The 17,428-nt window shown below is 40.1% G+C and overlaps 1 protein-coding gene and 1 long non-coding RNA gene across 4 annotated transcripts; both read right to left on the bottom strand.

Moving 5' to 3' along the window:
- Positions 1 to 284: 284 nt before the first annotated feature.
- LOC146702254 (uncharacterized) lies at positions 285 to 6,418 on the bottom strand. Of its 3 annotated transcripts, none has more exons than XM_085468961.1 (3): positions 5,751 to 6,418; positions 5,340 to 5,525; positions 285 to 4,204 (listed from the first exon to the last, which is right to left on the bottom strand). In XM_085468961.1, exon 3 carries the CDS (start codon positions 4,167 to 4,169, stop codon positions 2,577 to 2,579), a length of 1,593 nt encoding a protein of 530 aa, XP_085325087.1. In that variant the 5' UTR covers positions 4,170 to 4,204; positions 5,340 to 5,525; positions 5,751 to 6,418; the 3' UTR covers positions 285 to 2,576. The 3 variants fall into 3 exon arrangements, with proteins under 3 accessions (XP_085325087.1, XP_085325088.1, XP_085325090.1); XM_085468962.1 differs by having other exon boundaries at positions 5,813 to 6,418; XM_085468964.1 differs by lacking the exons at positions 5,340 to 5,525; positions 5,751 to 6,418 and adding exons at positions 4,278 to 4,337; positions 4,455 to 4,805.
- Positions 6,419 to 7,382: 964 nt separating this feature from the next.
- On the bottom strand, positions 7,383 to 8,523 carry LOC146702253 (uncharacterized). The gene is made up of 3 exons (XR_014922330.1): positions 8,305 to 8,523; positions 8,145 to 8,221; positions 7,383 to 8,007 (listed from the first exon to the last, which is right to left on the bottom strand). It is a non-coding gene; the product is annotated as an uncharacterized LOC146702253 (long non-coding RNA).
- Positions 8,524 to 17,428: the final 8,905 nt, after the last annotated feature.

Here is a 17,428-nt window from a genome sequence, read left to right as displayed (position 1 = left end):
AATAGAAGTGGCGCAGCACTGACACTGATAATTACCTCACGATGAATAGCCAAATAAACCAGGGGTCCCCAATCCCAGTCCACGAGGGCCGGTGTCCCTGCAGGGTTTAGAGGTGTCCTTGATCCGTCATAGATGATTTAAAAATGTTAAATTATCCCCTTCAACATGTCTTGACGTTGTCCAGAGGCCTGGTAATGAAGTAATCATGTGATTCAGGTGTGTTGACCCAGAGTGAGATCTAAAACCTGCAGGGACACCGGCCCTCGTGGACTGGGATTGGGGACTCCTAAAATAAACAGTAACAGGTCTGACAGTTTGACCCAGAAGGTGAACTCTTCTGACATTTTGTTTTTCTTGTGATCAGATGATGGGAGTAATTTTTTCTCTGTATGCTGTTTGTGGACACAGCCAGTGAAGTTTAACTTGCTAAACTTGGAACAAGTTGAATTGTGAAGCCTGATCTCAAGCTTTTTAAGTTTGACGCAGCATCCAGAAGAACTTTTGTTCAAACCCCTGTTTCTCCCACTGTGTTCAAATGAACCCCGTCAGGGTAATGTCTAGGGCTGCCACGATTAGTCGACTAGTCACGATTACGTCGACTATCAAAATCGCCAACGACTAATTTAATAGTCAAGGCGTCGTTTGAAGCTTTGTAAGATCCCAAAAGACGCAGGAATAAGTAGTAGGATTTAATAACGGACTGAAACAGAAGACGGCAGCACTGCATGAAGAAGGATGACAGCTGCCATTAAACACCGAAGAAGAAGAAGCTGTGTCCCAGAATTCATTGCACAGCTCAGTTTCCAACAATGGCGGCAGCTAGTCAGTTTTATTCTTATCATTCTTTCTGGGTCACAAAGTAAACGCTTAACATATTTTCAGGCGAGAATGTAGCTGTGTAAACTTCAAATATCTGCTCAGTTTATCAAGACACCACATTTTTTCAAAAGTGCTCCGACGTTTTCGGAGACTTCGATAGCTAGCCGGGGTTACAGGCTCCCTGGAGCCGGTGAGAACACCGGACTCCCGGCAAATGGTTTCCAAACCCACCGCCATCTTTCGCTACTCAGGTTAAACATGATATATAAGTCACTTAGATAACTTAAAAATGTTACTGTTCTGCTTTTTTTCAGTATTTTATTTGTTCCTGAGTAAATCGGTTTGGCTGAGATTAAAGTTATAGTTTTTACACAGCTGAAAAAACGTCAAGCAGACAGCTGATTATCAGAAATGTGAGATGCTCGAGAATATACTCCGGTGTCCTGTTATATTTTAGATAGCAAGGAGTAGGGATTTGGTATCGTTTAGGTTTTATCCGATACCGGTGCCAAACTGGTACTTTTGAAACGGTGCCGGTGCCTAAACGGTGTTCAAACCGGTGCTTAAAGAATGGAGAACACAAAATTGGTCCAAAAACCTCTCATGTTCAGCTGTTTTTTTGTAAAAAGATAACAATGTTAGTCTTTTCTGCAGCTATGGGGCATATATGGCAACACTCTTGGCTGGAAGCAGTGCTTAATCAATGGAAAAAACACAAACTTTCTCCAAAAACCTCTCATGTTTAACTGTTTTCCAATCTTTCTTTGGTCATTTTAGCCTTTTTGGCCAGGGTGAAGGGAGTATCTGCCATCAAACAAGAAGACAGCCGCAAATAGATATGATGCTGTTTGCTAGTTCACCTTACATGCATTAATGTAATAACGTGTTTAGCCTACTCAACGTAAATTACACACGAACAACATTAAGCTACTCACGCAGAGAAGAACGGCTGCTGCTGCATCATCATTTCTGCTACACTGGCAGGGCTAGGGGCCAGGACTCCCCTCTTCGGGTTTTTGGGGGATGTTGCTAACTCCGGGTCCGATAACAGGCACCACACCCGCAGTAGATGTGCTCGGTGTGAGGTCTCGCAGCAAGCTATCAAATACGGCGCATTTTTCGGCTTTAAAAAACACCGTTATGCGTCGCCAGGTGTTTCATTGGATTCGAGGTGTTACCTCCTTTGACAGTATCAAAGTATCACCTTAAAGCACTTGTTGCAGGCTGCTGAGTTTGCATATTTTGCTGTGAAGTACAGCCAGACTTTTCACCGCTTTGCCTTGGGCATTTTTAATCTGTAGCTCTGCTCCAAAAGAACGTACGTACCTGGACCCGCCTACTATCCTCGGAAACGTAAAATGATTGGCTAGAATCTAAAGTGTATGACATCTCAGGAAAATAAAAGCACCGAAATAAAGCACCGAAATGTGCGCTTCTTTTCGGTCTGGTTACTACCGTTTATGTCAGAACTGGTGCCGTCATGACACCGGATACAGGTACCCATCCCTAGCAAGGAGTTTATTAAACTTCACCGAAACAATCTGCACATTTCATTAAAATTTAATAAACTATCACCTTGTCTCTATTCTTAGTTAGCACAGACCTTAAACACTTAAAGCTGTAAGCTCATGATAGTTATATAAGAGCAGATGCATGCTGTACATTTTACGTCCAATGGATGCATGATCTGATTAGTCGACTAATTGCAAAAATAATCGGTGACTAGTCGACTATCAAAATAATCATTTGTGGCAGCCCTAGTAATGTCCCATTGGTCTTCCACTTTTCTCAGAGGAGGACACTTTGTGGGTTTTCTGATGCCTCAATAGATTTGTTTTATGGATGAAAGACTTTCCACAGTGACCACATACAAATGATTTAACTCCAGAGTGGGTGAGCTGATGTGATTTTAAGCCAGTCATGTGAGTAAAAGCCTTTCCACATTGACCACATTTAAATGATGTAACTCCAGAGTGGGTGAGCTGATGTGATTTTAAGCCAGTCATGTGAGTAAAAGCCTTTCCACATTGACCACATTTAAATGATGTAACTCCAGAGTGGGTGAGCTGATGTGATTTTAAGCCAGTCATGTGAGTAAAAGCCTTTCCACACTGACCACATACAAATTGTTTAGCACCAGAGTGGATGAGCTGATGTGCTTTTAACCTTTCGATCTCAATATAAGCCTTTCCACAGTCACCACATACAAATTGTTTAGTACCAGAGTGGATAAGCTGATGTGATTTCAAGGCAGCAATGTGAGTAAAAGACTTTCCACACTGCTCACAGCTGAAGGGTTTATCTCCACTGTGGATGAGCTGATGTCTTTTTAAGTTACTAACGTAAGCAAAAGCCTTTCCACACTGATCACAGGTGAGAGGTTTATCTCCACTGTGGATGAGCTGATGTACTTTTAAATTGCCTATCTGAGTAAAAGACTTTCCACACAGATCACAACTGAATGGTTTCTCTCCACTGTGGATGAGCTGATGTCTTTTTAAGTTACCAACGTAAGCAAAAGCCTTTCCACACTGATCACAGCTGAGAGGTTTATCTCCACTGTGGATAAGCTGATGTGTTTTTAAATTGCCCATCTGAGTAAAAGACTTTCCACACAGATCACACCTGAATGGTTTATCTCCACTGTGGATGAGCTGATGTGTTTTTAATCTACCAATCCGAGTAAAGGTCTTTCCACACTGATCACAGCTGAATGGTTTCACACCGGTGTGGATCAGCTGATGTGATTTGAAGTGAAAAATCTGAGTAAAGGTCTTTCCACACTGATCACAGCTGAATGGTTTCACACCGGTGTGGATCAGCTGATGTCTTTTTAAGTTGCTACTGTGAGTAAAAGACATCCCACACAGATCACAGTTGAAAGCTTTAAATTTCGTGTGGACGAGCTGATGTGATTTTAAGTTGCATCTCTGAGTAAAGGTCTTTCCACACTGATCACAGCTGAATGGTTTCACACCGGTGTGGATCAGCTGATGTGATTTCAAGTGACCAATCTGAGTAAAAGACTTTCCACACAGATCACAGCTGAAAGCTTTAAATTTCGTGTGGACGAGCTGATGTGTTTTTAAGCTCCATCTATGAGTAAAGGTCTTTCCACACTGATCACAGCTGAATGGTTTCACACCGGTGTGGATCAGCTGATGTGATTTCAAGTGACCAATCTGAGTAAAAGACTTTCCACACAGATCACAGCTCAAGCTTCTGTCCTCCCCGTTGGCGCGCTTGCGTCTTCTGGGCTGCTTCATAGCAGGAAAAGTCTTTTCCACAGGGATCGCCGCTGGCTCATCTTTACTTGCTGGTGCTGGATGTTTTTGGTTGATGTCATCCATGTGCTGAGGTTTGGGCCTGCTTTCACTTCTTTCTCCTGTAATGACAAAGAACCCAAACAGTGACATCAGGTCTATACCTTCAGCTCATCCACAAGTGCCCCCTCTTACCTCACAAAGATAAACAGTTTCACCATCTGCCAAACGTCTCAGGTGCCTGGGGACGCTATGCTGTGGTAAACATTTGAAGTGAGCTCATTTTGGGGATAAAAGTAGTAAAAGTTCAACTTGTGAATAAAAAGTTTTTTAGTTTTTACTTTGTTCAAATTTGAAGAACATCACACTTACAATGTGCAGTTCAGGTTGTATGTGTGAGAGCTGTACAACCAAATCCACACTGACTCAGATTTCCCTCTGATTAACCACGAGGGTGTCACAGTTATCAAAGTCTGCAGACACTGTCAGCTGCAATCAACACCTTTTATTCTAATGCACAGGTGAGTTATAATGCATCTCCACTAGAAGATGGTCCCCTGTTATCTACTTTTTCACAGGCAAGCGTGGGCGAGAGTCTACAGCTTTCTACCCCCCAAGGACACGTAGTCTAATGCCTTTATTTTTCATGGCCATGTCCACTTAATACTACACTATATGGTTATATGGCATTTTAGTTAATATACAGCATAGAATTGAGGCACATCAAATATTTTCATCTCAACACCTCCTCCCTGGAGATAAGGAGTCTCACTATCTGCCTAATGTCTCATGGTGCCTGGGAGTGTCAGTCCAACTCACTCACAATACCCATCTGTGTGTGGAATAACCTGTGAAATACTTATTTGATGTTTTCCTATATATAGAACCAAGTCACACAAAATGTACTATAGATATTACTAAAGTCATATTGTCAAAACATATGATCAACACATAAAATAAAGAAATGTCCATCACAAGAGTTAGCAGCTTACACAAGAAAAGACGTCAGAAAGAATATGAAAGAAGAAACGTGGAAAAGGAAAACAGCATTTTTAATGAAGTCATGATCACTCCACAGACATCACCTTCATATGAAGGGAAACAGAGAGTGTAACTCAAATGATAAAACATTAAGGTACTGAGGCAGACAAACAGAGGCTAAACAGAAGGCAGAAATCAAACCAAAATGAGCTAAGAGAGAGAGACTCTGTAGAAAATGATAAAGTTAAGCAACCAGTGTAGTTATAACTGACTTACTCTGGATCTCCTCTCAGACTCAGGAGGGGGCGAGCGGGCCGGCTTTGTAGTTGGAGTCGGACCAGCAGAGACAATGGGCTCACTGACCTCAACTCCCCAAGTCAGTCACCACGAGGACAAGTTCTTTGTTTAGAGATGATTTAATCCAAGCTCACCAACAACATCACTCAGCTGTCCTCGTCAGAACTGATAAAATAAAAGCAGTTACATTTAGAAACGTCAGTTTACTAAACATAAAAATATTGCTCTATTAGCCTCGCTCACATGTTCTGTAAAGATTAAATGACTTAAATCATCACGTGGTTTACAAAAACACATTGTTAATCTCAGCAAATAAGTGCGCATCCAGAAATAACTGTTTTATCTCGTTTGACATGGAAACTTAAAATTACAAAGACACACTGAACGCACCTTCCTACCAGCTGTAACCTAGCAGGAGAACGTACGTTCGTCTTCGCAGCTGCAATACATACTGTAACGTCGGGTTGTGTTGCGTGGTTGAGAGGAGGCGGCAAAACACCTAGCAGGCTAGTCGGAAGAACACACACCCACGCTGGTATCGGTAATCCACGGTGGTTCTTTAATACGCCTTCTTCAACAACCATATAAAAGCCCGGTTGAACGGCTGCGGCTCAACAACATAACGCCCAGCGTTCATACAACCCAAGCGTTGCAAATAAAACAACCAAAAAAAAAGGTCTGGAGAAGAAAACATAAATCCGTCCTTCGTTAAGCACAAGCGTGAAGGCACGTGTCCTCATAATCCCGGAGCGAGAGAGCAGTGGCACAAACTGATGACACCATCAACCCTCGATTTGGGCGTCTTAAAGACTGCGGTCAAGTGAGCCCTCACTTAGGAAGTCACAGTCAAGCTAGCCGCTCCGCCAGCCGCACCGAAAATGTGGTTGCACTACTCTTACGTATATTACGGTATGGGTGAAGACTGGCTTAGAAACGCAGTGTTTTGTGTCCTGATACTATTTTACTTCACAATCCACTACCAGTTTTGGTTTATCTCCACTTTCCCCCCTGTGATCCACAGCCCAAATTACTGTATGATTCAGAGAAAATTAACAATAAAATTTACCCAATTTACTCAACTGTATTTTTAATGTCCTCATCTTTGACCTCAGATTACAGGAAAACTATAAGAGGTGACGCAGATATTTCACTGGATTATGACTCTGGGTGACCCCCACTCTGCACCCTGTGATCCACAGCCAAAATTACTGTACGGATTTTGAGAAAATTCATAGTAAAATCTTCCCATTTTGCTTTACTGTACTCTACATATTGACATCTTTGAGCTCAGATTACAGGAAAACTGTAAGAGGTGACGCAGATATTTCACTGGATTCTGACTCTGGGTGACCCCCACTCTGCATGCTGTGATCCACAGCCAAAATTACTGTACGGTTTTTGAGAAAATTGATAGTAAACTTTGCACAATTTACTGTACTATACTCTGTATATTGACATCTTTGAGCTCAGATTACAGGAAAACTGTAAGAGGTGACACAGATATTTCACTGGATTATGACTCTGGGTGACCCCCACTCTGCACCCTGTCATCCACAGCCAAAATTACTGTACGGTTTTGGAGAAAATTCATAGCAAAATCTTCCCACTGTGCTTTACTGTACTCTACATATTGACATCTTTGAGCTCAGATTACAGGAAAACTGTAAGAGGTGACACAGATATTTCACTGGATTATGACTCTAGGCCATCTCCACTCTTCACCCTGTGATCCACAGCCAAAATTACTGTACGGATTTTGAGAAAATTGATAGTAAACTTTGCACAATTTACTGTACTATACTCTATATATTCTCATCTTTGATCTCAGATTACAGGAAAACTATAAGAGGTGACGCAGATATTTCACTGGATTATGACTCTGGGTGACCCCCACTCTGCACCCTGTGATCCACAGCCAAAATTACTGTACGGATTTCTGATAAAATTAAATCCTATTCCATTACCAAACAAAATGAGTTCATTGAAGTATTTGCTTAACTACAAGAAATGTCTTTCCACACACAATTTAAATTTTTCAAAATGTCATTCACACACCACCTCAAGTATCAACTTCAGTTTTAGACATTATTTATTCAGTGCTTAATCACAACAATAGTCAACTTAAGGCACTTACATAATAAGTTAAACCTTACAATAATACATACAGAGAAAAACCCAACAATCATATGACCCCCTATGAGCAACAGTGGGAAGGAAAAACTCCCTTTTAACAGGAAGAAACCTCCGGCAGAACCAGGCTCAGGGAGGGGCGGGGCCATCTGCCTCAACCGGTCAGGGTGAGAAATTACATTTCTCAGATTACTGATTTCTCATATTACTACTACACAGTTTAGATATATTGTTATTCATTATCTGTCATCACACAAATCAACCCAAAAAATCAAAAAGGAAATACTTGAAGTACGTGCACAAAGCAAGAATGTTATACACATTGTGTTTTACACATGTGTTCCTCAAAACACCAATAACAACTATAAGCAGATTATTCAAGTAGCTTTCACCGCATGTGGAATTAGGTTACACAAAGCACACACTTCCACTCTGTCTTCTGAGCACTGCTGAGCTGTTCATTTGTCATGTCCAGGCATTCAGAATGGAACCAGCGGTTGCAATTATCACACTGGATCTGTAAACAAAAACATATGAACTTTCATAAACACATTACATAAATAATTCTATGTTTTAATCAATTACAATCATTAAAGACACAGAGTCAAATATTTTTTGGAAGATAACATAAAACAATTTTTAAAAATACTATACCCAGTCAATGATGGAGGGTCCTGGATTAGGTGGTTTCACTGTTGCACACATGGCACAGTTGTTGTCACTGTCAAATACTAAAACATAATATATATATATATGTTAGTGTTCATCAGTTTGACACAAATAAATATGTCCATTTGAAGAAGATATTACACACCGGAGGCCTCAAGTATTGTCTGTGCAAATGTCCTTCGTGCCTGGGCCATCTCTTTTTTTGTCGTCAAAAATCTCTGTGTGTTGGCCCTGCGACAGACTGGCGACCTGTCCGGGGTGTACCCCGCCTCTCGCCCCATGACAGCTGGGATAGGCTCCAGTGCCCCCCGCGACCCTGAAAAAGGATAAGCGGAAGCGGATGGATGGATGGATGGATGGATGGATGGATGGATGGATGGATGGATGGATGGATGGATGGCTTCCATTACTTCTTTGGCCATCTGAAATAAATAAAAAAACAACAAAAACAATTAATTGAAAACATCTGCAAATGTTACACTTCCTGTTTACACAATTTAACCTTTTAAGATTATTTTAACTTCCCCCACCCCATCTTCTTATCTAATTTCACAGAAAAATATTATTGCGTTAATGTTGTACCATACCATGATGACCATTACTCCGCAGCTAGAACCATCCCGTTGAAATGGATGTGTCAGTACTCCTCCTCGAAGTCTCACATTCACCCAGTCTGTTTTGTTGTAGCATGTCCTCCTCATTTTGAAGTATTCACTTTGTGAACATAACATACATCACATTTATATAATAATGAAAGATAAAAGTCACACAGAAAAAGACACATATAGTACAAAGACCGTTGCTCTGAACGGACTTTACAATCATTATCACAATCACCATGACTTGAAAGAGTCATTGTGTCAAGCCAATGAAAGATTAAATTCTGGTAATACCCAGTGCAAATCTTTGCTTAAAAGAGAATTTATGACCTTACGTGACAAAAACATTTTTGTAAGATGAGTTATTTATCATGGTGAACAGTGTTACTTATTATGTTTGTGTTTTTTTTTACAAGTAATGCAACCAAACATTGATTTTGTTTTAACGTATTTCTTCGTACTACAAAATGTTACGTATTTTTCAATTATCTGAATGTGTTATCACTTCTTTTTCTCAATGAATATATATATTTTGGAAAAGATACAACATCAAAAGTCAAAGGACTGAGCAGTTTTCACTAAGCTTAACTGGAGGGTGTTACTTTTAAATGTACGCCTAAGAGTACAAAATCTAATCTTCGGTATATGCTATATCTCTATATATGCTCTCTATTGGTTAGTATATCAATATTATTGAGGTTTTCAAATTCTAAAAATTATGATTTTAGACACATTTCTGGACGAAGACTATACACAAAGCGCAAACAATCTAAAACAATTTTCTGTAATTAGACTGAGGAAAATAACTGGCATTAAGTGGCTAGAATGTGCTCGTTTCTTGTTAATAGTCCCATTTGTAGTGTTAATTACTCACCTTTCCATTTTATTGTTGGTGGGTAAACCAAAAATTTTAGTCCACGTAGGCCTCGATGAAAAGTTCAGTGTACTAATAATAATTATATGTAATGACAGCGTAACCACATATAAAAGTTTCCTGTCGCAATGAAAGCTACGTTATCTGTCCGTGCGACGCAACACCTCAATAAATACCGAAAGATCAAAAGTGGGTTGGCTCTATGTCATGTGACTCTTGTCCCACACATCAGTTTGCATTGAATTAACAAATAATACTAATTTAATTCTAATAATGAAGCAAAAACTAAAAAATGTTAAGGCAATGTACGACCTTGTTATTTCATGTATAAAATATAATCAAAATAGTATTGGCAGAAATATTTCTACGAGTTACAGTATGAAAAAAAAATTATGAAACCTGTAATCAAAAGGCAAGATATTGAATAGGTAATTCATAATATTAATGTTAAAGACAATGAGTGTCAGAGAAAAAGGCAAAAGCATATTGCTTAAAATATATTGTAAAAGATGTGATTAAAGACTTTCATATAAATTATGAGAATTGAAAGTTGTTTTTATACTTCTAAGACTACTATTACTTAGAGTGACGTGAAAATTAACGAACAAGAAGGAAAATATTATTTTCTATTAAACAAGTGAGTTGAATTAGATTTTCAATGTTTTTGCAGTTAACATATTTACTGAGACAATCAAAAATGAGCATGGAACAACATCTGTTACATGCCATGGTACCCAGCTCTTTGTTTTCTCTTACTCTTGTCTTTCAGGTGTCAAGCCTCATTCAATACTCAATACACTCAATACAAAGGTAATTGGCACGTCTCTATTGGCTGATCTGGGGAACAGTAGACCAATCGCTTGCCTGGGATAATTTCAAAAAACCAGCTCCCAGGCCAGCAGGTTGGCTTCAGACTGTCTTTGAACTTTTGTTAGTAGGTGTCTATGTGTGTGAACAGAGTGTTTGGGTGTGAGGCTGGACAGATAAGATCGGGGTACCCCAAACACATTCAACTGAGCTTTAAGTGTTAAAAACACTGGGTTAGGCAGGTGATGACACTTTTGTGTCCTGTGACTGATCTTATGTGTCAAGCCACAGGCCTTTTGTTTTGCATATTATTTTATTTCCACTTTAGGGAAGCTGTTGGCGTCTTTTTGTTTTAGTAATGTCTTTGATCTGGCTCAGCCGCCTGGTTCTTGTCCCCAACATTTTTCTTTTGTTAAGCTTACTGTTATCAGGGCATGGTAAATGAACAGTAAACCTTGCCTGATGACTAATCTTCCCGTTTCCCTATCATTGATTTATTTGGGTTGTCATGGAAGAAGTATTAAACAATGCCTTTTATTAGAACATAAGCATTGATATGCAGTAATTGTATTTGAATTAGTTAAATATGAGTGGGCAACTCTGACCATGACAAGACTGCATTTACTTTAAGGAATTAATAAAAAAATGTAGACATATTGTTGTCATTATTTTTACTCTTCAATTTGATGTGTTTTTTCTTTAAGATAGTATCAGAAGTTGCTCCTCCACCATGAAAAAAAAACAACTGCATGTATTCTTTTACTACATCCATGATTCTCCTCTGTGGTCTTCCTCACTCATCCTGTTTGGAGCTTAATGTTCAACATCCTTTATCTATTAAAATTACAGAAGTAGAAGAACGTAATCATCAGAGCAGGAATCATGATAAATGATAAATAGATTACCAGTACATAAAAACATAACATTTGCATAATTTCTCTGATAACCCTGCATTGGATGGGTTTATTAACGGTGGGCTGAAATTGTACTATAGTCTGCAGATGAGGAACTTTTTAGAGTGTTGAATTAAATGTCCTCCACAATCTGTATATGAATTGTCATTAAAACCATAGAGATTCTTACTTATAAAGGAAAGAAAAGTGTGACAATGCCCATCAACATATAGTGTATATTTTTTGAAACATTACAAAGATACATGTAATTCTGGGTTCACCTGAATTACAGATTAGACTGGTGGACAAACAGAGATGTTGTGTACAACTGGTGACAGCATCAGTGACAGGGATGCCAAAAGGAAGACCAAATTAATCAGCAAGGCTGGAAGCAGAATTAGGAGGCGTCATAGTCAGCGAGGGTCAGAGATCAATGAACAAATTGCCCACCTTCTTGGATAATGCATCACCCTCAAAAGGATTCAAAATTTGGGCCATGAAGAACAGTTCAGGAAACCTATTTTATTGTTTCGTCTGTGAAACTGTATAAATGAAATGTAAATTATGTTAAAGGCAAACACATTTGTAAGCCATAAGAAACAAACATGCTTTGCATTATGTCTCTAAACATCTGTATAGACTTGATGCAATATTCAGAGCTGTGCCACTGTACTTTGCAGAGCAGTCAAACACAACCCTGATTTTTTCCGGTTTTCTCGGGTGATAGACGCCTTGATGTGGAATATACCACATATTTCCTTCTCTGGGATCATCTTCAGCTCTTTCAGCATCACCTTCCTTGAAGACATTGTCCATGAACCTTACATAATCGTCCTTAAATTTGGGATTTTTCTCAAACTTCCCTTTCAGGTGCTTAAGTCGCACCAGAGCCAGACGCTTATTTTCTGGCAGCTGAGGGCGTGCCTTAAAGGGAAGTGGCATCTCTAGGTGCCCATCAGCATTCTGGTGTATTTTCTCATTTAGCAGTTGCATGAACTGTATGTCATCTTGTGATATGCTCTTTTCTCCAGGAGCTGTGTCTTTGAAGTCTGACTCAAGCACTCTGATGATGGTGGCTGGTGTCAAGGGTGGAAGTTCCTTAACAGATAAGCGATGGCACAGGCCTGTCACTTCTGCTGATGTTGCCATTTTTTGTGAACTGCCAACAATGCTCCAGCCCAGGTCTGTCTTGATTGCATATGGCTCTTCGTCACCTCCCGCGATTACTTGCCGTGGTGCCAGTGCTCTAGGACAGTCGTAGCCTATTAACAGCCTGACCTTGCAATCCATTAACTCAGGCATCTCCTGTGCTATTCTGATTAGATGTTCCCATCTTTTGGCAGTTTCAGAGGTGGGAATGTGTGAACGTTCAAGTGGGATGAAGTCTCTGGTATAAGCAAGTGGCAAGTTGATAAAGCTTTTGGAGGAAAACCCTCTAACTCTGAGCCCACTAACTCTTTCGCTCTGAACAATGGAATCTCTTCCCATCATAGTGGTTAGCTTTAACTTCACTGGCTCTAAACTCATCCCCATCTCCTCACATACCCCTTGATCTACAAAAGTGTTGCTACTCTGTGTATCTAATAGAGCATACACTAAGGTCTCTCTCTCTGGAGTGGTGGTTGAAGAAACCCACACAGGCACGATCATGGATGTGCTCCCACCATCTCCTCTGTCCATGCAACAAGAAAGTGCAGATATGTTTTCTTCTGCCTGCATTCTATGTGATGATGTGTTCACTGGAGTCTTTGGACGGTCTTCGTGAAGAGCTGTTGGATGATGTTTTTTACAAACCCCGCAAGTCGCCTTACGCTTACAGTCTTTTGAATTGTGTCCTCTTCTGAGACAACCAAAGCACAGGTTATTGTCAAGTATGAACTTTCTTTTGTTCTCCACGGACATTTTAGCAAAGGTCTGGCATTTGTGAATAGAATGGCTTTCTCCACAGCAAATACATGTGACTGAGTTTGATGGCAAAGCATTTGCTTTTCTTTCTATATCAGGCTCATTTGAATTGTTCTCCACTCCGCTGTATCCTGTGGTTGTTCTCTCTGATGCTTTCACATTTGTGATGTATGCATTAGCCTTTGGACGCTTTATGTCTCTAGCTGACCTTTCTTCAGTGTGTTTCAAGGCATGAAATGATGTTACAGGATTGCATGCAACTTCCGTTTCTTGTGCAACAAAATCAGCAAATTGTTTGAAGCTTGGATATTCTTCTTTTTGCTGTAACTGCACTGTGACGCGACGATTCCAACGAGAAGTCACCCAGTCAGGAGGTTTTTGGAGCAATTTTTGATTCTCTTCACAGTCATTTAACGCCTGCAGTTCTTTGATGTATGGCATAGCATTGCTGCAGGCTGTCAGAAAAATCACTGAATTGTCTCAGTTTAAGCGACTCTCTTGAACCAATCTTTGGCCAGTTGTTCAGTTTTTCCCTAAATGCACACTGAATTATAAAGGGGTGGCCATACCGAGCATTCAAAGCTTCCCAAGCTTGGTCATATGCTTCGTCATCCTTTCTGTAAAAGCTTCCCTCCAATACAGACCGTGCTTCTCCACTGATGTATTTGCGTAGGTAGAACAACCTGTCAGCTGGATTTGTGCATCGCCGCTCTATCAAAGCTTTGAAACTAGTGCTCCACTCTAAGAACTTAAGTGGGTCCCCTGAGAAGACTGGGGGCTCAGGTGCAGGAAGTCTGGTGAGGACTATTGTGTCATGCAAGGCTTGCATTAACAATGACTCATTGTTGTTTGGTTGTTTATTGTTATTATTCTTGTAGGTTTGCTCTGGTATGATTTCTTCAGGAGCTAATGGAGGACAACTGACTACCGCACTGTGTGCGCTTTTGTCTTCTCCACAGGCTTCACTTGAATCTGCTTGAGAATAAGCCTTTAGCTTTGCAGTTATTACCTGAAGATCTCGCTGATTTTCTAGTCTTTTAAGCTCTTGCCTTTGTGTAGCAATAGCCTCCTCCATCTCTATCTCAGCCTGCTTCACGGCAAGCTGTGCAGCGCACTCTGCCTTTTTTACATTGATGCTTTGCTGCTCCGATAGACAGCTTGAGCGGCAGCTACGTACAGAAGGTCGGGAGATTGTAGTCCCAAATATTGACTGAGCATATTCTCTGTCTAGCACCATGTGAAGTCTCGCATTTTCTGCCTTAGCATCAAACTCTTCTTGCCCCACTTCACTCATACGTACTTTAAGTATTCTCATCAAGTCCGCTGTTACTGCTGTGCAGGAATCAATTTTTCTTCTAGTCTCAGTAGAAGGGGCTGACTGCGATCTCATATCTTCGTATGTATTTTTCACTTGTGACTCTAGCCCTTCGACAGTATCCATCATGTCAGCTAATTCCTGGTCAGAGCACTCATCTTTAAGTTTGGAACGTGTAGCTTTAACTTGTTCTTTCCAGCTTTCATATAGTTTGATAAATTTACTCTCCTGAGAGAACTCTTGTTGCTTGAGTTCTAGCATTTTGGGCGTTAACTTTCGCTCCCTTGAGGATTTCCTGGGCTCTAGTCTTGAAGTATTAGAGGCAGGCTTCTTCAACATTATCAGCTGGATTTCTATTTTATCATGAATAGCACCTATCAGTAACTCCAATTTCTCCCTTTCAACATCATCAGTCTGTAATTTCAATTGTTCATTCAATCTACTTAGCTCTTCCTTAAGGGAATCAATTTGTTCTCTGCATTCTTCAATTTGTGATTTTTCTGTGTTTACTGACATTGTGCATGTTTCAGCAAACCTGCTGCATAAACAAGTTGTTGCTATATGTACATGCGATCCTGGCAAATATACAATTCTCAGTACAATCTGATTCTTGCAACAATTTGCTTAACTACACCCCTTGTTATTCTTCTTTTAAGTTGAACTCTTAAACATTTTTAGAACACTTTAAACAACACCACTTGTAAAATAAAAGGGAACACTTTGGCTATAATGACAGGTTGGTTACCTTTAACTCAGTACCTTTCTTAAACAAAATAAATTATTATTTTAATAGACCTCTCCAAACTCCAAACCTCTCCATGAAGTTGTGGATATATCACAGCCCAACCTGGCGCTGACTGAAGAGCTGTTATCTTTTCCTTGAAGACCGCCAGGGATTTTACAGTTCTTGCTGTGTGCAGCGGCAGAGATTTGCAGAGCTGTAGTTTATGATGGTCAATGTCGCCCTCTATTGGTGAAGTCATGGTCGTTGCCGTCCAAAGCGCCAATAATGGTGTTTCCTCTTTTTAAGTTTGCAAGCCTCTTTTCCGTTGTGTTCTCGAACCACACACACTGCGCTGTCAAGAACATTTCTTCTTTTCTTATTCTGGAACATGCATTGCTTCTAACGTCGAACTTCCAGCCACGTTGGCGGTACGTTTTCACTGTAACTACAGGGGTCCAACAAAGAATGGCCACGCATCATACTGATGTCTTCGGAAATTTATTTCTCTCTCTCTCTCTCACTCTTATTGTCTTCAGACACCGTGAAAACTGAAGAAACACAAAGTTTACAACATAAATGTCCATAAACAGTCTTGTGCAAGCAGAACAGAAAAAATGCACAATAATGGATATCACAAAAATGTCCTCTCATTACCAGTGTAGAACACGTATGCAACATTATACAAACAATATACATGAAACCATACCGTGTGCGCCTCTTGGACCACATGCAGAATAACATTAACGCTGAGGCTGTAGATGCATCTGTAGCCACGTATCCATGCTAGCTCCACAATGCCGTGGTTGTGCTCTCAACCAAACTCTGGTCATGTGACAATTACAAACTTTACCTCATACAAACTTTACAGCACTTTACATATTTAACAAACCCATATTTTGTAATCACATATTTTAGACATGTTTTTTAATTGATGTTACACTTTTATCATCTTATCTTATAAATAAATGAACTAAATTAAGCATGAATCTATCACAGAAACACAAAATAACCAACTTTATTTTAACTGTCTCAGGGACAGTTACAGTTGCCCTATCATATATGTATGTGTTCTTAATCTGAAAGGTATAAATACGGAAGTGTGTGTGCAATAAATGATGGCACAGAGGAAGGCGTGTGCCTCTGATGTAAAACTCTAACAACGTGTGTGTGGTTTATTCCTCCGTGAGATATGCGAGTTACCACGGTATTTCTGCCCTAAAAAATGGAACCTCCAACACGGAGGAATCCTCCCGAGGGATTAATAAAGTTTTATTTAATCTAATTTAATCTAATAACTTTAGTCTCAGACAAAACGCTTTACTCACCAACAAATAAAACACAACTAAAGCACTGAAAAAGGCCAAACAATAACATGTTTATGTTATTTAACGTTTACACAGCTACATTCTCGCCTGAAAATGTGTTAAAAGTTTATTTTGCGACCCAGAAAGAGAAATAAGAGTAATATTAAAACTAAGTAGCTGCAGTAATAGTAGCCATTGTTGGAAACTGGAATTAGCTGGGCCGGTCTGCGATATGGTTTTCAGTTTTGTTGTCCGGGTGGAAAATCAGGAGAAATTGGGGGGAGAATGGTCGCCCCGGGAGATTATCGGGAGGGGCACTGAAATTCGGGATTTCTCGGAAAAATCGTGAGTGTTGGCATGTATGGCCTAGCATAGCCTGTAATGTTATTGTGACGGACACATTATATGAGTGAACTTGACTTTACGTGACTTACAGGTTTCTTTGAAAAACAATTTCTTATATCCAGGTTCTTCCTTTGCGCTGCCATCCTCCTCTCCTCCTGGCAGCGCAGGTTTGCCGCTGCTGAAACTAAACAGAGCTCCCTGAAAGGCTCATCCAATCACATTGGCCATATTTGTCACATGACGTAGGACTCCAGTAGAGAACATAATTTAACTCTTTCTGCACCGAGACGCTGACAGATCATTTTTTTCTTACTATCGGGCTTGTTTTTCTTTACTCGAAGAGATCAAATTATTGGTGGGGACATGTCCCTTCCGTCCATGCCAAATCTACGCCCTTGAGTGATGGCCAAATGAAGCTTTCTGAAGCACTGAGGCTTGTATTGAAAAACGGTTCATTACTCGAAGCTTTTCAACATAGTCCTCTCTGGTGACATCTGGTGGCC

This window comes from Copadichromis virginalis, linkage group LG9, assembly GCF_057382275.1.
Source record: "Copadichromis virginalis isolate Kocher_CV1m ecotype Utaka linkage group LG9, C_Virginalis_male_GT1.1, whole genome shotgun sequence".
NCBI classification, from domain to species: domain Eukaryota; kingdom Metazoa; phylum Chordata; class Actinopteri; order Cichliformes; family Cichlidae; genus Copadichromis; species Copadichromis virginalis.
This window is presented reverse-complemented; position numbering and strand designations above follow the sequence as displayed.

What these genes read in the sequence shown, in the direction of transcription:
- LOC146702254 (XM_085468961.1), bottom strand. Translation starts at nt 4,169, where the DNA reads ATGGATGACATCAACCAAAAACATCCAGCACCAGCAAGTAAAGATGAG.